The sequence below is a fragment of the Psittacula echo genome (assembly GCF_963264785.1).
Source record: "Psittacula echo genome assembly, chromosome: 6".
Classification (NCBI taxonomy): Eukaryota; Metazoa; Chordata; class Aves; order Psittaciformes; family Psittacidae; genus Psittacula; species Psittacula echo.
This window is the reverse complement of record NC_137743.1, coordinates 29,486,697-29,511,020: the sequence shown is the minus strand read 5'-3', so window position 1 is coordinate 29,511,020 and position 24,324 is coordinate 29,486,697. Positions and strand designations below refer to the sequence as shown.

General features: G+C 37.6%; 1 protein-coding gene across 4 annotated transcripts; it reads right to left on the bottom strand.

Annotated features, from left to right (window-relative positions):
* Positions 1 to 1,138: 1,138 nt before the first annotated feature.
* On the bottom strand, positions 1,139 to 23,732 carry SEC22A (SEC22 homolog A, vesicle trafficking protein). 4 transcript variants are annotated; one of them, XM_080621530.1, is made up of 8 exons: positions 23,693 to 23,732; positions 20,017 to 20,248; positions 17,602 to 17,805; positions 15,604 to 15,767; positions 14,147 to 14,341; positions 9,761 to 9,879; positions 7,017 to 7,082; positions 1,139 to 2,469 (listed from the first exon to the last, which is right to left on the bottom strand). In XM_080621530.1, exons 2-8 carry the CDS (start codon positions 20,025 to 20,027, stop codon positions 2,269 to 2,271), a joined length of 960 nt encoding a protein of 319 aa, XP_080477656.1. In that variant the 5' UTR covers positions 20,028 to 20,248; positions 23,693 to 23,732; the 3' UTR covers positions 1,139 to 2,268. The 4 variants fall into 4 exon arrangements, with proteins under 4 accessions (XP_080477656.1, XP_080477657.1, XP_080477658.1 ...); XM_080621531.1 differs by having other exon boundaries at positions 23,702 to 23,718; XM_080621533.1 differs by having other exon boundaries at positions 2,288 to 2,444.
* Between the last annotated feature and the right edge of the window lie 592 nt (positions 23,733 to 24,324).

Below are 24,324 nucleotides of genomic sequence, written 5' to 3'. Positions count from 1 at the left end.
CAGTCATGCTCATTAACTTTTCATCCTGACATGGGATTTTTATCAGTGCTGTAAGAACAAGCAGACAAAACCCCAACTGTCTTCCATTACTCTGGCAGTTGCATTTGTTCATTATATGTGCTAATCAGCAATTAGTTTAACACCAGTATAACTGGAATGGAATAATAGCTCTAGATGCTATGACAAAGTTTTCATTCCTTAAAAATGTATCTTCAGGAACAGCAGGAAGGGAAGGTATCTCAGAGAAAACAAGATTCTCTGCCAACATATAAACTGAAGAAATGATGCAACAGAAGATTCTTGTGCACAACAACCTAAATTAAAAACTAAGTAGGACTTCAGGCATTCATAATAGCTTCCTTGCCTACCAGCAATGGTGAAGTGAAAAGATAGGTGTAAGGACTCTTCCAGACTTCATGAGCAAGATAAAACCTGGTTTTATACTTAAAACATTCAATCATTGATTTAAAATGGTAAAGGACTGATCTTCACCTTTTCTGATGTCCAGAGTTCAAAAGGAGGCACTGAATGCTAACACAAGCAAACCTCTGTGTGCTAAAAAAACAGGCTGCTGTTCTGGATTTTTGAAACATTTATGGTGTAAACATTTCCTAAAATTCTTGTATGCTTCAATCCAGTCCTCCTTTTTATCTTTTCCTCATCTTCTGGGTTCCCAAAACAAAAGCAGACCATGCTCATGAATATATTCTTCTCTTCTGTCTCAAAGTGGGGAGGGAAGAGAATTAGCTGCAAAGCACACCACCTCCAACACCAACCTTTGAGGCAGCACATCAAGGTTATCTTCAAGGTCTTGATCTCAGACATCAGAGACACACATTATGAAAAATATAATACATACTGCTCCTGTTCACTTTGAATTACAATTTCATTCTCTAGTTCTTCTTGGTTGTATTCTGCATCATTTTCTTGACTAATACTACTTATTTAAAAACAAAATAAAAGATCTAGCTCCCTTCTTCTAGGTCAATCCCCAAATCAAACACCACAAACAGCATATCAAAGCTTGCTTTTTTATCTCCAATATTTCAGCACACCCTTTTATTATTCCAGGCCACATATAAAAATCTACCTATATATATTTGCATATTATGAAACATCATGAATAACTGTCATATAATTGTAAAAACAGCAACAACAACAACAAAACCCACATTTAACTGACGGTGGTACTATATGGTTGCTATTCTATTTTCTAAGCATTTGGGGTTTGCTGGTTGATTCACCAACTTCAAAAGCACACAATGGTCTCTCAAACACAACTCTAGATCAAGGAGGTTCTATCCCAGCACAAATCATCCAGCCCACAAAGCCAGAAGAACAACGAAAATCCCTGGTCTTTTCTTGTTTAAGCTAATCAGACTGATTTATTATGTTCCTGTCAGCAGTTATTTATCTCACATTTGAGCAAATTATTCATCCAGTTCTAAAAATATATAAAAAGAAGAATAATAGTCCAACAAGTACCAGTCACTCCATTTACTCACCAATCCATTTCCTTTCAACCTGCCCAGAGTTCAAACACAGTAGGCGTGCAAAAATCTTCGGTTAAGTGGCAGAACTTTCTGAATAATTGCTAAAAAGAAACTGTGTCCACATAGACCACTTTCAAAGATAATTAAAAGGAAATCATAAATGGAAAAACGTTAAAGCATTTGTAACAGTAAACAGAGGGCCACAGGTGCCATAAAGGTGAACCCCAGAACCAGTTTCCAGGTTACATTTTAATTAAGAAAACATTCATATATATGTCAACGTGAAACAAAACATTCTGAAATTTAGTATCCGACATATTCCAAATTTAGTTTGCCAATATGCAATAGCATTATTGTTATTATTTAGATAGCCTACCCTCTACTGCCTCACAAAGGCAAAACTGATTTTGGAAGTGAAGACCTTGCATGATATGCAGAACACATACTCTCTACATTCCTTCCATTAACATACTTGCGAATTAAGCTTTTTTATGCCACCAATCAAATTCTCCAAACTTAGCACCCCTACATACATTTCAATGTATTGATATAACCTATTTTCCTCCTCTAGTCCCATATTACTTTGTGTCCTTCATTAAAAGAAAAAATTTAACCATCAAGTGAAAAATGTCCACAGGCATCTTGCATTGCTTTATTAAAGAAAAATAATAATAAAGAAAAACCCATCCAGACAGCTTCTTTTGGAGAACAGCTTTACATTCCTGAGAGTGAGTAACTGTTGGAACAAGACTGCCTCTAAGTGTTCCAAGACTTGTCAGACATTGTAATCGGGGGACTTTCCCTGTGGCTGTCGCAGTCGAATTTGTAAGGTAGAAAATGCTCCCACAGTCACATGGAAGAAGAGCTGCCACAGGTTGCGCAGTTCGTACAGATACATGTTACACAGGCAAATTAACCCAAAAGTCAGGAAGGATTTGGCATTCCTCCAGCCTGTGTAGTATACAAACAGGTAACACTGTCAGGAAATGAAAAAGAAATCTGATTACCGCATGTAAGGTAACTTCCGCTGAGAAACACTGGTCATTGAGAAATTACAAACCCAAACCAAGTAAAAGTCTAAATCAAACATGTAAGAACAGTATTAATGCAGCAGTCATGGAAGGGTGAAAAGTACCTGACATCAATACAAGGTTACATTTTACTTCCATTAAACACTCTTTAAGAACATAACAATTTATTACAACCTGCAATAATGAGTGGCCCATGACAAATGAAAGTGGATGTTCCTGGCAATCTCTGGTCAAAATACACTCCGTTCCACCCAAGGAATGGAGAAGAACCAGGAGCCAGGGTTCAGTCTTCTTCAGACAAAACAATGGGAAGGAAGGACAGGGAAAATACCAGGGCCCTGCAGCTGGGAATACTTAGCAAGAGGCAAGGCCCCAGATACCAATGCAGTGTCCTGCCAGGGTTAATGCAGAGAATTAACTGATAGATGTCGAGAGTCTACAAATACCCACTGTCCTTCGGCTGATGCAACATGGATCATGTGTGGAGAGAAATACACAACAACTCTACTATAATTCCACCATGTTTTAAGGGTCAGTTTCTGTACATCATGGTGTTAACGCAGAATGTCAGGACTGCCCCCAGTTCCCTACTTTACCTTCTTCCTACTGCAACTAGAAATCTGTTCAAGTTTCTTGCCTTCAGAGTTTTCATCTCTAAAAGGACATAGCTTTACATAAACATTATTTTTACTTCTGCTGTTGTTCAAACTTCTTCCTTGACTTCTGAAAAAAAACTGTTTGCCCCCACTCTGGATTCTAGCCATTTCTGTCTGCTGAAGAAATATTTTACTGTGCTTCAAGGTAGGCAACAACATCACTTGAGCTTACTTTGTATTCCAAATCTGTTCACAGTGGATATATAACCATGCTCACACAAATTTTATAACAGCATCCATCACCAGACTATCTAAGTATCGTTTTCTGTTATTCTTGAGCATTTGCCACGTTTTATCAGTCAGACAAGCTAACTTTTTTTCTTTCAATTTTCATGTTCCTCAAAAAAGGGCCAAAGCATTGTACATTTCTAACTGAACAATGCAATTTATTGACATCACTTTATATTCTATCCAAAACTCAACCACTTTCTTATAAAGCACGTACGTCCACTGTAAGTGTGACTGAGGTTAACAAAACTACCTGTAATTTTGGTGTATCTAAATATCTTCAGACATATGCGTACTGCCAGTATCAGCAAGATTTGCACATCCTTCCTCCAAAGCAAAGTAAAACTACAGAAAAGTAATCCACGTTCTTCAGAATCTATATGGAATTTCTCTGAACTTGCCTGGCCATTTCAAGCACAGCAAATGCAACCTACTTGTGCTGACAACTTTATAAATCATATATAAAAAAGCAATTAGTTGGCATAGTATCTCAGCAGTAAGAGTTCAGACAACCTAGCAGTGTCACCTCCACTGACAACATATGAAAAAGTGTGGCTAATACCAAGATTAAAGTAAGAGTTAGGATATGCTTAATCAAAATCATTAATAAATATTAAGAGTTTAAAATGGAAAATATATTACAGAAGTTTAAAAATGTTATTGCAACATGATGTTGAATGACTCCGAATTTTACTGAAGATCTGTTTTAAATGAATTCAGTGGCATTTCGTTAGTATAGGTTTGAAATGCTAGAAGATTTGCCAGTTACAGAACAGAGCACCACTCAAAAGGCCAAAGCACCTCACTGTAACAAGTGCTATTATGAAATTCCTGAGGTTGTCTTTTTCATTTCTATTAAAGGGAAGTGTTAGTATGGCAGTTACTGAGCATGTTTTTATGTAGAAGACTCCTCTGTGCTACTTCAGAGAAGAACTTAATTTGGGAGGGGGTGGGAAGTTGTTTATTTGGTGTGTGGTTTTTTTAATAAATGTTAAGAAGTTACTGAAGGCTCAGCTCCTGACACTTCACACTTCAGGTAAAACTGAGATAGTTGTTACTTTTGTACATTTTCTTCTCCAGAGGAGACCAGAAACCATGGTGGAACACCAGACATGACAGAAGCCTAAAACATCACATTCCCTTTAAGTCTCGTTTTTTGCCTGCACACCTAGGTTACAAACATTTTCTCAGAAACCATAAAGAGTAACACATTGCTACGTTGTTATTGACTCAACAAGACAATACAGCATTATGGACATATGGGTGAATAACAATAAAATGTGCTGTAACACAACACATGGAATTAATCTCCCAAACTCTTGATGTGGCAAAACAACATCAGAACATGCCAGAGAACTGAGAGCCCTCTTAGTTCTGAAAACTGACCAATTACATATGGTAGGAATGACACCACAGGGTGCAGAACAGGAGTATCAACAGATATATTTTGAGTATTAAGAAAAAGCCTATATTGTGAGCTGCATGAATTGTTTCTTAAAAACATCTCTATTCAAGTCAGACAGTGGAGAAAAGTCCTTCTTTCTCAATGTACAGACATGAATACTTGTATTAAGAATAATAAGGTTTCTATTTTGGGAGGGGAAGGAAGAATATGTATTTTTCCCCACAAAAGATGAATAAGGTGGAACTCCTCCATATGACATGGAACAGATTGTTGGCATGGAAAATTAACACCAATTTGAAGAACTATTTAAGGCAGCAGCTGATGAAAAGTCAACAAGTAGTGAAGAACACAAGTTGTACTTGTGTCCTGCACCTGAGCTGGGGCAATCCCAAGCACAAATACAGGCTGAGCAGAGAATAGATTAAGCGCAGCACTGAGAAGGACTTACGGTGTTAGTTGATTAGAAGCTAAACATGACTTGGCAATGTTCACTTGCAGCCCAGAAAGCCAACTACATCCCAGGCTGCATCAAAAGGAGCATGACCAGCAGGTCGAGGGAGGTGATTCTCCCTCTGCTCTCATGAGACCCCCACCTGTAGTACTGCATCCAGCTGTGGGGCCCACACCACCAGAAGGAGGTAGACCTGTTGGAGCAAGTCCAGAAGAGGGCCACCAAGATTTTATCAGAGGACTAGAGCACCTCTCCTATGAAGATAGGCTGAGAGAATTGGGGTTGTTCAGCCTGGAAAAGAAAAGGCTCCAGGAAGACCTAAGAGCAGCCTTCCAATAGCTGGAAAGGGACTTTTTACAAGGGCATATAGTGACACAACAAGGGGGGATGGCTTTAAACTAACAGAAGGCAGACTGAGACTAGATATTAGGAAGAACATCTTTACTGTGAGGGTAGTGAGACACTGGAACAGGTTGTCCAGAGAAGTTGTGGCTGCCCCATCCCTGGGAAGTGTTCAAGGCCAAGCTGGATGGGACTTTGACCAACCTGGTCTAGTGGAAAGTGTCTCTGCCCATGACAGGGGGGTTGGAACTAGATGATCTTCAAAGGTCCTTTCCAACCCAAACCATTCTGTGAATCTATGATTGTATATACTGTGACATTTTGCTAATAGAGAATGGAGATTACAGGCAACCTGGACAAAAGGCTGACTGATAAAAAGGCTGATGTGAAAGGAAAATCCTGAGACATTTTATTTTAGGACAAGGGGTAACAGGTTAAAATTTAAACAGGGGAAGTTTAGATTGGATATAAGGAGGAAGTTCTTTACTGTAAGGGTGGTGAGGCACTGGAATGGGTTGCGCAGGGAAGTTGTGAATGCTCCATCCCTGGCAGTGTTCAAGGCTGGGTTGGACAGAGCCTTGGGTGACACGGTTTGGTGTGAGGTGTCCCTGCTCATGGCAGGGGGGTTGGAACTAGATGATCTTAAGGTCCTTTCCAACCCTAACTATTCTATGATTCTATGATCTGACACTGTATTAAACATTGGCATATGGAAACAAGTAGAAACCACATACTCCGCAAATGCAAGAGATTAAAAGTCAGAGTTATAGTAACAGCAATTGAACATGACAGACATTATAGTCACAGCTAAACGTAACAGCAGTGTTACTGAGTGACAAATGCCAATGGGCACCAGAATACCATGCTACAAATTAGATAGGAAGGTCAAATTCAAATGCAGAAATGGAAAACCTACTGACATGAAATATCAGACAGGAGAAAGAAAACATAGTCGTAAGCGACTGAAAGCTTTGAAAAGGAAGGAGATGCACTATAGCGTACAAAGAGATGAAATTCTGAAGTGTAGTATCTAAGTGTTACTGTATTTACTTCAAATTTTCTGAAAGGAAAGAAGTAGCACTGCATTTGTTTAGATGGTTAAGCTTACTTGAACTGTGAAACTACGACTTTAAGGAAATGATATAACCTTCACTGCTTGGGAGTTTAGAGATAAATTGTAAGCCTCAGACAGAAAAGTACACCAAATCTCTTAATCAACTAACTGGAGAAAAATGCCAGCAAACAGAAGCTCTTTGTAGCAAACAAATGAAAAAAAAAACAGAGCAGAAATTATTTTTATAATCACCTTATTGAAGTATCTGTGACATTTAAGAAAACATGATGACATTTATGCATGACTGGGTAATGCTTCTAAACTCTACAGTGAATTGTGCAAGCAGAAGAACATACCTGGTACAAACAGGCTGCTGTTCCAAGAAAAAATGCAATAACATAGCTGAAATCTTCACCTTCATTCTGTGAAAATAAAATAGAATAAAAAGCCACGCCGTTACAATGTTTCAGTGAAATACCAGATACTTACAGAATGAAAGTTATTAATTATTGTACTTAAAACAGTCTCATATAAAGATTTATAATAATTCCTGTATTACACTAAACCAAAAGAGTTAGCACGAATCGTTGTTTACACTTATGTCTGGAAAAAAAAACAGACAGTGATCCGCAATATGACCAGAATGCTTATTCACAACAAACAACTAACACTAAGATTTTCAAAAGCCTTAAAGGAAGTCCAGATCTAGCACTGGATACTTACCTTCTCCAGATGCCTTTGAAAATTCAAGTCTGAACACTGTAATGACCTTTAATAAAACTTTGTAGAATTACACCTTCCTCCAGCTTCACAAGATGGAAAAGAGATAAAAGGAGAAAACAAACTGGCCACTAGGGTGTGGTAAAATTCTACACAGAGAGTAAAGCAGGCAGCTCTGTGCTCATGGCAGTGAGCGCTAACAAAAGCACACGAATTTATCAGAAAGATTATTGGAAAATTAAGTTTTCTTGAAGGAAAAGATGGAAAAATTTACTTTAAGAGCTTTCTACTCTGTGTTTAAAAACCAAAAAAGAATTCCTTCTAATTTATTCAAATGGTTTGTTATAGTTTCTGTAGAGCTGAGCAGAAGAAATTTGCATGCTCAGTGATTATTCTAACCACAATTCAAACAAACATCTGCAACAATCGGAAATTTTCCCAGGAAAACAACGGGTATTCATGCAAATGTACTTCCTTGAAAGGCAAGTATCATTTTGAAAAGATGATGGTCCATTCAGAACTACAACATGTTTCTGCTCAGAGTATTGTGTAGCCTTTCCATCTCCAGTGTTGAGTAGGAAAAAGTTTGCATTTCTGCACATAAAACTTACCCTACACGATGCAGTACACTCCTAAACTGTACGCAAGTCTACCTCAGTGCCACCATGTATTTGGTGGAGTATAGCTAGAGATTTTAACACAGTTTTGCTAACACGCAAATAAAAACACTGATTACAAAGGAACCACTAATTCAGAGACAAGCTTTTGAATGACTTCTCAGAAGTTCCATTAATCATATTTTGGATTATTTCTCACTAAACCTTGTGGATTTTTCCATAATAAAGTAAATAAAGAGAAATTTTAATGGATTTTTAGTGTCCTTGTTTTTCAGAAACTGAAAAACCATCTTTCATCTGTACTGCCATCTTTTACCTCCAGATGCAATAACACATAGAGTAAAATTAATTAGCTGCCTTAGTACCACTTAAATAGCTTTATCTTACATTGGCATTTCTTTTCAAAAAATCTGCTGCAGAAAGGTAATAAAACAAGTTCTAGAAATATTAAACTAAGTGGTAGAAATCTGTTCAGTACTATTTGTACTACAGTGTACTTTAAATTCATTTCTATTTATAAACTGAGAGAATTGTGCATAACAGAAATATCTAATTAGTAATAAAGTAGAGCTGTATGTCCATTAATTCATTCTTGGTTCTTCTTTAAGAAACAACTCAAAATTAGGATCTAATACAAAACACTTTCATTGACCCTGTTTACTATTCATTAGTCTTCAGGGAATGCTGAGGCCTCAAATATTACCACTTTATTAAATTTATACATGTATCAATAATTATATAAGACAACTGGAATACATCTTCTTTACCTTACTTCCCCCAAAAAAATCCTTTACATATCAAAAGCACTGCAGTTATAAAGTCCAGATACACGTTTGAATAAAAATATTATCCATTAGTCAAGCAGGAGAATTCTCATTTTCTTTCAGAAAATTTCGACAGCGATTTTAGTTTCTACCTCCACCACCACAATAGCAGAACCACTTAATGTTAAGTCAGTCTTTTTTTTGTGGTAACACACATGAACTTTCTGCAGGTGCTTGATAGCACTACCAGCATACTCACTTGAATTGCTTGAAATCATTAACCACTATTAGTGACATTGCAGCAATGAGAATACAACTCCCAAGAAACTCGATTAAAAATGGAATAGAAAGAAACTGAAAGTCTATAGCGAGGGACAGAGCAGAGTGCTCACATGAACAAATGTTTGTGGAGAAGGTTGTTTAGGAAGGGGGTGGGTGGTTGGGGGAACAGGAGTTGGAAGAAACCACTTCACACTTTCCCTTACATTGATCATTTCAGCACACAAAAAGAAATGCTATCCTACTTAGAAAGGTTTACTCAAAACAAAAAAAGGTTCCTAAAAAAAAAATTTTACAAAACCTGTTTAAAAATCCCTGCTGTGGGGACCTTTCAAAAAAAAAAAAAAAAGGTCAGATTTTCATTTCTCTCAAGTGTTTTTAAATAACATCTCTGAAAATTAAATGTCTTATATCCTGCCATAGATTTAGAAAACAGAACATTATGTTCTCATACTCACTACTACAGAGGTTCCTAGGGAAGGGGTCAGGCATCCACCTCCTACTACTTTTAAATTCACAGCCTCAGTGAATGATGCATGATACCCAAGAATGATGCACAGATCACAATCAACATATGTTTCATTAACAGAGGTCTGACCTCACAAGCAGTATTTCTGAAGACAAAACTGGCAAGATTTAGTTCATATAATAAGCATCTTCTAAGGGGATATTATGATTGTTATGATGCATAACATTTAAATTCATAAACACGTACAATACCTGGAGAAGACTTTCTATGGCGTGAAAGCCACGAATTAAATTCAAAGCCCCACATAACACGCTAAGCACAAATGAGACAATCCCTGGCAGAGTCACAGGTTCCAGACGCTGATGAGGAGCTGCAAAGCAGAAGATCAAAACAAGATATCAAAGGTCAAAGGAACGTCTTGAGAAATTTAGTAAAATAGTAATCTCACTATTCAGTGGCTTTTAGCTCTAAAAGATATCACTGAAGCAAACCACAAAATGTCAATCTTTTTTTTTTTTTAAAGAAGAAACATTCTAAGTATTTCAACATAAGGTTTAACAAAACATAGTTTCCTTCAATTCACATATATAATTGTCTTATTATATTTAGTCTTTAACTCAATACATTCAGTTTATTCAGTATGACACTGAAAGCTGCTCAAACATGCCAGGAAATCAATGGCAACTGATGTACTTGCTACTGAAATTTGTCCACAATTAGCATCCAGCTTATAAGTCAAGTAACAGCTCCCCTCAACAACCTCCACTTTTCTTTAACACTTATGTATTAGCAAAGCTAGTGAGACTGATTCAGTTTGTTTGCTGAACAGAATACGAGGCAAAACTATTACAGTCCCCTCCCTTAAAAGGTAGAGCTACACAAGACACAAATAAAAAGACAGTTCTGAAACTAAGCTAGAGTCTATATTACAATCTTATACACACTTTCTGGATAGTGATAGTACTTAGAAGACTCTTGCAAAACACATTAAAATTAAAACACTCTGTCCATGCACACCCACTCTTTCTGGCTCATATAGGGTCAAAAGTACGTAACAGTTGTGTATGTTCCTCATTACTGTCCCCTTCCATAATTAATAACAGAACGCAAATATAAAAAACAATGAACAATATCTTAACAGTCTAGGCAACACTGGCAAAACAACAGGACCACTGAGCCGTACTTAAATCCTTCTGTTCAAGTCAATGAACTGTAAAGACGTGACAAAGAGGTTAATGAACTGTAACATTAATAGAGAGAGTGGTGTCAATTCTGGTTGTTTGCATTGCAAAGATCCAGGAAAAAAAGCTTTCCAAACAGTTTATGAAGTTACAGAACCTAAAGAAAAAATGACAAAAGCTATTTTACACTGATAAGCAGACGGGGCTGTCTAATTATACGTGTGTGATAAATTAAAAATAAAACATGAAATTAATTCAGTTAGCTCATTTGTGCTGAATGTAAGTGTAATTGGCATTTTTTAAACAAAAGCATAACCCATGTTTAACTTTCATAGCTTATTTCTTTTGTAACTGTAGTGCATATTAGAACAATACAACCAGCAAATGCACACTTAAGGTAGATATGCTATTCGCATACCAAACCATCCGTTCAGTGACTCAGAGCCAATTGCTTTGGTTTGGTTTTTTTTAAATCATCTCATCTAGAGAGTGGCAAAAAGCTGAAGGTGCATGTAACTGTTTTTAGCCAAAGGTAATTGCATTTCATTAACTGGTGGATAAAATTAGTTTGCTGCTCTTCACTCACAGTGAAGCACACACACACTCTCCAGATAATCTCATTTTCCCCACATACCAGGGTAATTTTAAAACATCATGAGTTAAATCAGCATTTAAAACACCTCTTTGAGAACCATGGGAAGAAAAGAGTCTTGTCAGCCAAATCAAGACAGGACCATAAAATACTAACTTTTCTCTCTTATTAAAATAGGAAAACAAATCCAGAAACTTTTAAGGACACTGCATACCACTATTGATGGCATTAAGCTCTTCAGGGCTTAATAAATTCCAGTGTTACAATCAAAGCAACAAGAGTCATCTATATACAAAAAAAAAAAAGTCAAAATGAGAAGAATGAAGGAGGTGTCAGAGAGGGCAGGGTAAGGGACAGCTGACCTTCAGCCAATACATACAGAAATTTTAGAAATATGATAACTGTCATATCAAAAACCTCTCTAATGCAAGCCAAGGATCAAACAAAGCACAAATTCTGAATTAAAATCTTGATGTTTAAATAACAATTTAGGACATTTACTCAAAGTGAGAAACTGCAGTATTTGTAAGGCCATTTATTTAAAACCAAAAGGTAAACAAAAAAACCCAACCAAACAAAAAAAACCAAAAACCACCAAACACCAAAAAACCACTAAACCAGCATCAAGTTCTCGTGTGACACATGACGGTGTCATCAGACAAAAAGTAACCTTGATTTGACAACTGTTCTTTCATTGAAAAAAAGTTCAGAAAACTGTAAATTTATCCTAACCTAAAACATCACACATCAGCTGTCTCCCTACTTCTAATGCCTGCCAACACCTACATTCATTTGAAGCAAAATTCTATCCGTAAGCTGCATGCTTTATGCTTCACACATTAATAACTACCCCTATTCCTCACTACACAGCACAACTTTGCTAAGGGAAATGAAATGCTATTTAAAATTGCTTTAACAAATATGCCTAGACACTAGCCCTTGGATACATATCCAATTACAAGTATAAGCAAGTAACAAGACAATGCCCCGTCAGCATAGCCGAAACTAACACATCAGATTCTGCTATTCCATATAACTAAACAAGATTTGCATCTAACTTCCTCCCTCTGCATGCTACTCAACTTGATTTAACATACTTAATTCAGTCGTAGCAAGTCATATTTTTTAACAGGATGGCATATTCAGGAATTTACACTAGGCAAACCATATCTTTTTGTGAGAATTGTCCTTAAAGAAAAAGGAAAAACTTTGAAGTCTAACCAAATGAGGGGGTAGGAAACAACCAGAGAAAGTTATGTCCAATGGTGGAGAGAAGCAACAAATCTAAAGAATTACAAAACTATTAGCAGACTTGCTAGAAAAGACTCTGATATTCAATAGCATCTAAAATTTGAAAAGCTGAAGGAAGAGCACAGTGGAAACCTCTCATAATGTACAGTCCTTTGATGGTGAGTTTCTACATCAATTCAAGGAAGGAACTGGGTGACTGATCAGAGATCTATGGAATTCAGAGGAAGAGGGAAGTTAAAAGTAACTGAAAGAGAAACAGAAGAAAGTCGACATGGAAATAAAAGAGGAGAGCAGAAATGCTTCTGTAAGTCAAGTTGTGGAGAGATAGGGGAAAAAAATCAAAAGATCATCTGGTAATTATTGTTTAATTTTACTTCACAGTAAAAAAGGTCCTTATATGTGGCTTTCTCTACACTGTCTTAGAGCACCTAGAATTCTCAGGCTCAAGGCCTCAGCAGTACACATAAGGCAGACTAGGACCAAGTAGTTTTTAATTTTGTAGAGGAATCCTTATAAGTAAGTAAAGCAATTAGGATAATACACTGACAAAGTGATTCTATTTTTAATGTGCATGTATACACATACACATGTATATATAAACTGCACAAAATTAAGCTGAGCTCTTGTATTACAAAACTGTAGGAAGTGTTTAGATTTAGATTGCAATTTTCATCCCAACACTATAAAGTGAACAGCATCCACATATGTCTGCCCAGGATAACTAGCCTTATAGACAAGAGGTACTTCAGAAAAAAAGGGGGATATTAACTAATTAAAATCAACACTTCATTTTATTCTATTTATTATTCTGCTTCACTAAACTTGGAAGGCTGAAATCAGATTATATGAAGTAAACTCCAGAGTTTCACAAGTGGATTCCACATATTAGTGCAAAGACTTGGCAAGTTTTAATGGATCTGTCCTGCTGGGAAACATCTAAAGATAGGCCTCAAACAGATTCAGAGCAGTCACTTAACAGCACAAACCACAGAATGCCATATTTACCTCCTACATGAAATAAATTAAAGTTTAAAAAAAATTAATGACTACTTAAATGCACATGACAAGTATAGACAAAATTGCTATTATTAACACTGTACACAAGGCACTTATTTTTAGAGAGTATATCCTTTAGCCAGCACAGTTCTTGGGATTTTCACAGTCACAGATACTTTCTGAAGTGTTGCTTCTCCCTACAGTTGCTCTAAGTCCTGAAACTATGCTCTTAGCTTATGTAATCATTGGGTCTTACTGCTGGGCAAGAATAATAAACATTTTCATAAATCTTATAAGGTCAGAAAAAAAAAAATCATCTTGTCAAGTGTTCATCCTCATTTGCTTATTTTCATGCAGGCTTTTCGTTTCCCTTCAATAAAGCAGTCCATTGGATAGACCCATTTCTCCCTCTGAATGCCTTGGAAAAATATGTACTTTGAGCAGAGGACAAAACTTTAGACATCTAAGGTAAAACACATGTAAGATCATAGCAGCTTTATGCTTTAAGAACATAATGGTGAAAAAGTTTTTTTGTAAAGAAAAAAGTATCAAAGATTAATTCTACTACCCTGCACCTGTCTCACTTCAGGATATAAAACCAAAAGGCGGAAACTTACCTGCAGATATCTTACCAGTACCCTTATATTCAGCCACAGATAAATGTGCAAATCCATTAGCTGAACCAAGTTCTGACAAGGAAATTTGGTAAGGTGGTCTCAGTTTGATCTCTGTCTGCATGTCAGCAAGATTCATCTTTGTTGACAAAGAACGTGTGTTGTTATATCTCTGTTTGGTCCTCTGAATGAAATTATCTGTGCAAAATTTTAAATAAAAAGGTATACATTTATAGACTTTTGTTAATTAAATAATCCAAGACCATGCAGCTTTATGTACAACACGCTTCACAAATTGAAACGTGTTGTCTGAAATGCTTGTGCTTATTTTGGATTTTTTTAATACTATCTCTGGTTTGTACTATTCTGCTATTTAATTCTGCACTAAAAAAAAAAAATAAACTAAGCTCTAGAAATCTAATTACATAATAACTGTGAATAAACTATTGACTTTTCTCTGCACGAGACTAAATGCATTGCAAATGATTTTACTGCACTAATTCTAGCTTTTCCATTAGTTTGGTAAATATCCTTCAGGAAAATATGAATTCCTGCATTCAAGTATAAATTTACTTGAGTATGAAACATGCGTGCAAAATATTCAGTGGGAGAAAATTATTAACATATTATACAGATCTAATGACTGTAAGAGATCTACGTTCTAACTGAACAACTAGTAGAACAAAGAAGGTGTTGAGGAAAATAGAAAGTATTCACAGAAATCTTCCTAAGTAAGACAACAATATTATACAGAAATTGCTAGAAATTGCCTGACTGAATTATAGACAGGAATTAACCAACTGGAATATCTTCCCCCATATTTCTAAAACTGCAATTCTTTGTGCTCTAATGTATTTTATAGGAATGTTTAAAATACCTGCCTAACATTTAGTATTAAAGCTACAGATATTAATGGAATCCATTAACAGCTGTTATCTGGTATACATGAGATTAGCTGTATTTGGAGCTTGCATGACAAGATTAAATGCTTCACTATAGCATAGAACAAATAAAAATTTGTCCCTTTCATGTACTGAACAAAAGTTACACCACAGCTAAGTGCAAATATGAAATTGCAGTCTTTTACTTGATAAATTCATTAAGCTAAATGTCTTTACAGGCATTAACTATTTCAACAGGTCTGAAGCCAAACAACTCCTAGTATAATTAACTAGAAGATGAACTCCAGATTTAGTCACACAATGCTTAAACCAAAACCTGCTGGAAAGAACAGAAAGATTAAAGCAAGTCTGGATAAAACTCTAGTAGCCTAATTTAATGACCATAGAAGTATTTCTTTATTGATTCTAAGGGGATTTAAATCAGATTCTAAATCCACCTGAAATACAGCTGTAAACTGCCTTGGACATTTTTGTTTTCTGTATGCTAAACTGCACATCTACTTAAATACTCATTTGTCCTAGTGTGAGAATCAAGAAAAAAAGAAGTCAAATCCTTACCAAACTCTATAAAACAGTATGGTCTGACAGCAGTATTTGTCTTCATCATATTGTAGGTAGTGATGAATTCTTTCTGAAGCTCATCCAGAAAGCAGAAAGCCAGGACACTGGGATAATTTTCAGTGCACAACATCATATAGCTTACTCCCAGAGAACTTATAAAGCTGTAATTGAGACAACAAATAGAAAATTTCAAATTTGAATTCAGGTAATTTGCTGCTTCGCTAGTCTGATTTCATATTCTATAAGCAGAAAAGCAAAAACTGCTCTGGGTATTAAGGGAAGTAATGTTTACTGAGAAGTGCAACATTATTGTAGAAGAAAAGCAATTTACTTTTAGGTAATGTTTTAATTTAACACCACCTTGTATGATCATATGAGAAGCTATGTTATACATATCTGTGTATGAATGTGCATATGTGTGCGTATGCATATGTACACACTCTTACATATATGGAAAAGAAAATAACACAGAGCTTTCAGGATAAAAACAGTAGGTTTGTCCCATAATAGCTTGTCATTCATCTCAAATGCAGAATACGTTATTTGGCACATCCTAAAGATGCAAAAACTTATCTTCAGATTGGGGCTGGGGCAGGGAAGTGTGGCAGTTGCTTCTTTCTATAATACGTGAGGAAATAAAATTGTTCTATAGAATACAGGAATCATCATTCTTCAAAGACAGTCACAAGGAAGGCCAGAGATGACAAATACAAAATCAGAAACGGACAGTTTTCAATATACATATATCTATTGCATTTAGGCAATTCATTAAACAATTTGATTTTAATAAGACATTCAAGTTTCTTCATAATCTATACTATTAAAAGTAATCAAAGCCAAAACTAACAAAAAAACTTCCTAAGTCTTATGCCTCAGTCTTAAAAGTTTCTTTAAAACTGATCAGTTTACAAGCCACCTATAGCTGAGGTTTTAAAAGACACATTGACTAGAAAAAATTAAGTCTGTGCTGGGCCTGATCCTGAGAAATGCTGGAAACTCACATCTACCAATGGGACATGGGAAAGGTGGAGCACTTTACAGGATCATTTAGGTGGCACACTTTTCACCACTGTAACTTCTACATGTTTGCTAGGGGTTAGGATGAAATTACTCACCTCATTTAAAACAGTATATCTAAATTAGAATCAGAATTTAGCTCAGCTAAAGAGCAGCTGAATTACTGACTACACACAGGAACACCTATTTACCAATACTAAGCAGAAAGTTCACACATAAACAAAATTAGATTCAAAGAATTATTTCACAATAAATCAAATCTCACTGCAAATGGAAAAAAAGAGCATCTTTTGAATTGGCACTTAATCAGTGTTGTCATGCAGGTACATTATGGAATTGACATGCTACAGAAATTAGGAAGTTATTAAAACAAAAAGTCAAAATATGAAAGTGTGAAAACAAAAAGCATTGCTGTGAAAGTGCTGAATGAAGCAATAGGATTGGTAGGTTCCATTCTACCATTCACCACTTGACTACCCACTGCCTTCCCACTCCCGCACTCCATTGTGTGCCATTTCAAAAAATTATTTAGTTATGCTGGGGGTTTAGGGCATATTTTCTCTTTAAGACAACCAAAATCCTGAAAGTACAATAAAAGGGCCTAATTCCACGCTGGGTTATGACAGTGTCTCGGTACTTTCTAAAATGAGTGTAGACTAAAAAGAGAAAAAGCAATGAACACTAGTTGAACTAGCATGATGAAGTACAAGTCTGGTCACTTTCGTGTAAGAAACAACCTTGAAATTTAAAGAAATATTTCTAGTAGGTCAAGGGCTTAAATATTTATAAACATACTGTCTATTTCAAACTAGAATTTCCACTGAAGTTTGAGTAGATTTCAGATCTTTCTGTATTTTCTCTATCAAGTTCTGATACATAAGTACAGCCAAGAATCTACCTTCTAATGTGAACTGTTAACTTTTTAACTTAGACAGACACAACCTGGGATGTTGCAAATATATAAAAGGAATATCTTACTTTATATTATACTGCCCGGTTTTCAGAGTACATCTATCAGGAAGCTGAGAAAGTTTCTTAGAGAGCATTTTAAAGTATTTTCTACATTCCTGCATTCCCGTGCTCTGGTCATAATCAGTAGATGCAGACAGTGGGAGTCCATCCCTCACACGGACCACAGAGGCAGATAAAATCATAGACATCGCCAACAGAGTTAACAACAACCTACAACAAAACACAAATTAGGAGGAATCAGATTTAAAACCAAAACAAAGGAGTCAGTTGTGATTATTCAAACCTCCCAAGCTATATACTGGGCTCAAAATTAAAATCAGGCACAGAGAGGGTTTTCAACTACAACTCAGATTAGAGTCCTAACTGCATAGGACCTGTTAGTTTATGCAAACCACAGAGCAGTATCACATCTGACATTAATGTCAGATTTTCAAATATTGTTATCTGAACTGCCATAATCCTCACCTAGATACCTGTGGAGATTGAAACACTATTACTCAGCCTTAGTACTACCATAGCACTTGTAGCCCTGAAGCTGTGAGTCTTTTTGTTTAGTGAGATGATTATAGTTTAAACAAACAAGAATAGCTGGAGAGGAAAACTGTACTGTAAGGATATGCCAGATGAAAAATGATCCAGGACTTGATCAAGCAATAATATCAATGTGATTTCATGAAACTGTGTGACCGAGTACATGCTTAAGTACCCTGACTGAGACTTAAGTAACTTACGTACTATCAAATAGGAAAACTAAGATGAGGACGACAAGGAATGTAATCTCTCTCTCACAACCCATAATGGATTTTCTTTAACATGAAATACCTTTTTTCTTATATGTGTCTCCACTTTCTTTAAATCTGCAAATGCGTCTATCAGTATCACACAAACACTGAGCAGGTTGAAATGGTGCTCGCAAAGCCTACCTGTTTTCACAGTATTTAATTTTCAAAGCATAATAATTAAAAGTTTTGTGGAATATAGTCACTTAAAAAAGAAAAATTGCATTTAAGCATTTCTTGATCACAAGGAGAAAATTTATAGCAGGTATTTAACAGTATAAACACATATCCTGCAGACAGTCTTTCAAGACTGAAGACATTTTTAAAACCTTCAATTTCTTCAAATCTTACATTAAATCAAAACATTCAAAAGTTTAGCAAGACAAACATTAAAAGAAGGAATACTTATCTGTTAAGCTTCAGTACACAAATTTGTCCTCTTACAAGTGGGCGAGCTGCTAGAATTTATATGAAGCCAAAAGCAAACACTTCCTCAACTCTTAACACTACTCTGCAGACTCCTGCCATGTACACCTATCACTTCAGAGATTATGAAAAAAAAATAGATTTTCGCCTTCCTCAGACGATGCTACTCAAGTTCCATAGAGTCACAAACTGCAAAGGAAAACAGATTTCTGAATATAGCTGAAATATGTTTTCATGTGCAATACTGACATGTTTATAGCACCTTTCAAACTATGACATTAAGGTGCTTTCAAGCCTTGGCAACTGAAGGACTTTTCATGTATTCTGAAAAGTTAGGAATCCAAGTTTTCCCAAAATATAACTGCCTCTCCATAGAAGAGAGGAAATAGCTCGTTTTTAGCTGAAATGTGACCTCCTCTATTTTCCACTACTCAAAGGTTACATATACATCAGGGTACTTACTGAATAATAATCAATATTCAGTTTTTTCAAGGGTATTTACTCCTCAGAGAGGCATATAATAATGAAAATATTGCAAATGTCTTGTAATTTTCAACTTAAGAAATTCAGCTATATCAGCAGTCAAACTGCTTCAAGTCAAACTTCAACTTGCTTTCAGATGCATGACATGAGCTAAAAAATTCCACATTAATACCTTCTTTAATTAATTCTTCTTTTCATTAATTACTTCTAGGGCACCTCAGACTTTCATCAGTCATAACTGCAGCAGAAGCCACTGTTGCCTGCACTCTGCTGAACAACTCTGGGCTTTTACCAGGTACACTTGTTATTTCAGCACTATAGAATTCCCTATTGTACAAAATGACTGATCAGTTGGATAGAAAATCAGAAAACAAGACAACTTTAGGGCTTGCTCTAAATTAGCTTGCTGCACGGAAGCATTCTAGAAATTAAACACAGAAACTAGTTCTAGAAACTTTTTTCTATCTCGACTTCATGCATGTGCTGCCAGCAGAGCAATTCAAATGTACACACTTGGCACCCCTCTTCTTAACTGTGCTGCTAACCACATAACTATAGCAGCAGCTCAAGAGCATGACAAAATTGCAGAGAAGCTCTTCATTGTAATGGTTCTCCATCAATAGCCTCCTCTACCATTTGGAACTCAAGGCTAAAATGGACTTTTGGGAGCTATATCAACATAAACAAAACAATGATGTGATAGCAAAGTTTAACATTTCCCTCATTAACTTACTTGCACAACATGTAATTTCATGGATCTGCATTTCCACTGACGAAGCAAGTAATTTCATTAGTATCTAACGTGAAGAATGGAACATAGCTCCATGACCTGGTTTAGGAAATGGTAGTGAATAGGACAGTACTGCAGGAGAAACTCAGAATCCCACAGCCAGTTCTCAGAAGGAAAAATATTGTTCTCTTCACGTTTAAAATGATCTTGACAGTTAAAGTTCATGTTGAGCTATCTGGTGAGAAAAGAACAAACCGAAAAAGTTAATAAATGTATTTACTGGCTAACAAGACTCTTCAGCTCTTTTTGTGACAGCATGCTTATTGGAAAGGCCTGAACACATCCCAAGGAGATCACTCAGGATGAATTCAAGTAAAAAGAAAACTAGAATAATATAAGTATTAAAATGTTTCTATTTTTTAAGTTAATTCCTATTCTTTAAATGAATTTGAAGAAGTCCCATCATTTCTGCCATTTAAAATGGGAAAATATGTTACCTGTCTGCACAGTCATAAGTAACTCAGGGTAAAGCAACCTTTGACTCTGAATGTCATCATTCACCTCATACGCTAACTTTAATTAATCTATAATCTCCTCTGATCAGAAACTTGAACGCTTCAGAAACATAACAGAACACAACTACAACTGTATTTTCAAAGCATTAAGATTTTCAATAGTCAATCTAACAATAGTTGCTTTACTCCTACAACTAAGGACAAAGAATACAAATATCACTGACAACAGCATGCACGCATGGACAACAGATAAAGCAAAGGATAAAGACCTCTTCAGAGGTATTCTTTCAATTTTTATGTCTACTCTATAGGTAAATAAATACTCACACAAATATAGAACAAAAAAGAATTACTTGCTTCAAGACTCATATGTAGAGAAATTAGTCTCTGTAATAGAAGACAAGCCTCCATTAAAACCTTCCAATTCTCTCAATATACCATAAAATCACACAAGGTAAAAACTGCAGTTAGATGAACAGTCTTATGATCACCAGTCAGCCAAGCTTGACTACCATCACCTTAAAAACCCACCCACTGAAAATATGCACTTTTTCCTCAGCTTCCTAACAGTGAAATCAGCAAGGTACCTAAAAAATGCAGCTAATGAAAGAAAATCACTTTGGTTGCAAGATCACACATATTTAAAGAGATGTGTAATACACGTACTGCAAGAGAACATTCAGCCTTACTTAAAAATGTATTAATATAGAAAAAACATTTACTAAATCTTCAAAATGAAAGAACTATTATACTTGGCTCTCAAAACAATAAAGCTCTACAGAAGGAGCCAAGTGACAAATTTGATACAGGCTTATGCCTGTAGAAATTGAAGAAAGTACATTAAAGATACAGTCGTAGGTTTAGAACTGTCTTTAAATGTCTTTTATATACATCTATACAGAGCTGCACACAGTAATTCACCACACTATTACAAATTTCATAGGTCTTTCTCCAAAAAAATCTATATCCATCAAACACCTGAAGATGACAAAAGACTGCACTTTCACCAAAAATGGTCTGTGAATCCATTACAGGTGCAAAGATATGAACAGGGATTGGGTTCACTATCTCATTCCATGACAGAACTGAGGAGCATCATCTCCAACCAGCAGGTGTTCAGCTCAAGGTTACCACAGATTGTTCTTCACAAAATACGCAGTTTTGTGAATGCACCAGTGGAATTGCTTGTCACAGGATGTGTTGATGCTAAGATGTTAAGTGAATTCAAAAGGCAATTGGAAAAATTCACAGAAAAACTACAGGGGTGATTAAAACTGAAACACTACCATTTGCTCAGCAAGATTCTGCCCTCAAACAGTCACCAACAGGGACAGTACACCACAGAAGCATCACTCCATGCTTGTGCTATTCTTAGTTTCCCTGTGTGTGCTTAGTTCTGACTCATCTTTATTGATTTCCCCTTACACCTACATTTCACAGACCCCCCAGCAAACAAGAACTGGGAGAGCTCCTGGAAAAGAGGAACATGCGGAAAGCTGGCCACAGCTTTGATAAGTCAACCAAAATGGTCATCCCTCACTGAAGCTGTCCAACTTACCATACATGTCAACCTCCCCTGTTTTTGCAAATAAGAATTATCATATGTGGCTTCAGTTTAATCTCCTCCCATGAGTGGGAAATCTCAGATGATGGAAACCAGAGTCTGGTTTACTATATTTTTTTTTTTTAAACATATTCAATTATCAGCTTGTTTATTTTTGTGTTGATGGTATTTGAGCCTGAGGCAGCATCTACTAAAGTCCTAGAAAGTGGAATGTGTTCCACTCCTTTGTAATAAATTGGTCTTCCAACTTGTGATCACACATTACAGTAATTGTTTTATACCTCTCTGACATCTTGCAACTTTTTTGACAAGGAAGTGTTTGAAAATGACATGGTTTCTCAGGATACTACAATTTTTTAAAAACAATCTAGCTTCACAAAATTTGAAAAGATTCTAAGCAAATCTAGGGCAATGGCAAGCCTACCCTCGTGTACCTGCCTAGCCTTCAGCACCAGCTTAATTAAGGCACTTCTTGCCAGGATGTCTGCCTCTTATGGTAACCTTCCATCAAATATAAACCTCGGAAGTGGGTGCAAGGCGCACACCTGCTTGACATAGAATGAAGATACAGTTTCTGTGTTTACTTCAAGCGTACCTAGTAGTGTTGGATAATTTTCTGTCCCACTTTTGAGGGTTGTGACAGCTGCATTATGCAGGCGGGAGTCTTAATTCTTCCACTCTACAGCACACTTCAGAAATCCATATTACAAACTAAAGTGCTACAGAAGGACATAACGAATAAAGCCACTTTGACATCATCAGCTACGATCAGACAAGGAAATAATCCTAAAACGCTAGCCCACATAATCCTTCCCACAAGGCACAGGAAAAAGAGAGGCAGACAGAGTCAAGATTATGAAAAACTAAGGGAACACAAAAAGCCACATGCCCAAGTTTGGGAACTTGACCCTTGCATCTACCACATATTTATATGGTAGCTTTGACACTATTATCTGCAGAGCAGGAAGAAGTAACGTGGTTACTGACTCAAATGGGTTCATACTGCTTTAAATTGAAAAACTTCATACAAAAACGTTGTTGCCTAACCCCGCCAACCGGGACAGCAATAGATCCCTGCCACAACAGGCTTCTTACTACGAAACGAAACGGCCTTTACGAAGTGGCCTCAGGTGCCGCCGATGGCCTCCCCCACCTGCCCTGCCCGCTGCACTCAGCCAAGAGCAAACCGCGAGACACACGGCGGGAGGCCGCCAGTGAAGGGCCTCTCCCTCACCCTGCAGCTCCAGCGGCCAGGCTGCCACCCTAGGGCACAGTAACCGGGGCAGGACGGCGGCCGGGAGGCGGAACAACCGGTGACAAATCGCTTCGCCTCGCAGGACCAGACCTGCGCCCGCAGCGGCACACCGACAGCCCTGCGGTGCCCCGGCACTCCCGGGACTGGAGCTGAAGGGAGAACGCACGCGGCAACTGAGACCGCGGCCCGGGATAGAGTCGGCAGACGCAGGGCCCTGTGGCAGCATCTTCCAGCACCGTCCCGTCCCTCAGCCTCCCCCCTTTCCTCCCCCCCCGCTCCCGCCGGCGGGCCCCGGGCAAGCAGTGTCGCCTAGCAACAACCCCGCGGGGGTGAGGCTCGAGGTACCTGCCTCACCGGAGCGGATCGGCAGCAGCACCGGGGAGCGCCAGGCATTGTGGGTACTGCCCACGTCTGCCACGCACCCGCCCGCCCCCCCCGCCGGCGGGGGAACGCCTCTCACGTGACGCGGAAGCCGACGCACTATTGCTCCGCGGGCGGCGCGGAGGGGGGCTGCGGCGTCGGGAGTGGGCAGGGTGGGCCCGTCCCTGAGGGAGGATTTGCGGGGCGGTTCGCGTGGCTGGGGAGTCGTTTCCTGCGGCGCGGGCTCCGTGAGGCGGAGGAGGTGCGAACCAGTGTTTCGTGGTGGCGGAACTTGGTGCAGGTCTTCCCGCCGCTCAGAGCAGGGCTGCCCGGCTGGGACGTTGGGTTGGTGGCTGTTGGTCAAACGGGTTGAAGTGTCCCAGCGCCACTCGTGTTGCGAAGAACCCCCAGTGTGCCAGGACGGTAGTGCCGGCTTTCTGCTTCACACCTCTTTGGCTAATTCTAATTAGCCTCATTTTCAAAAGAACTGAGGTTTAGTAATTGTGCTCCTTGGGTTCTGCTGTGTAATCGTGTTTAACTGTAGCTAATTTCCACCAGGGTCAATGGGCACATACAGACCTCGGCATGTGCTGTATAAATCACAAGATCCACACTGG

Coding starts and splice junctions, on each gene's coding strand:
- SEC22A (XM_080621530.1), bottom strand. Junction 7,083..9,760: donor CCATAGAAAGTCTTCTCCAG/GTATTGTACGTG, acceptor TTATTTTCACAG/AATGAAGGTGAAGATTTCAG. Junction 2,470..7,016: donor CAGCAGCCTGTTTGTACCAG/GTATGTTCTTCT, acceptor ATTTCCTGACAG/TGTTACCTGTTTGTATACTA.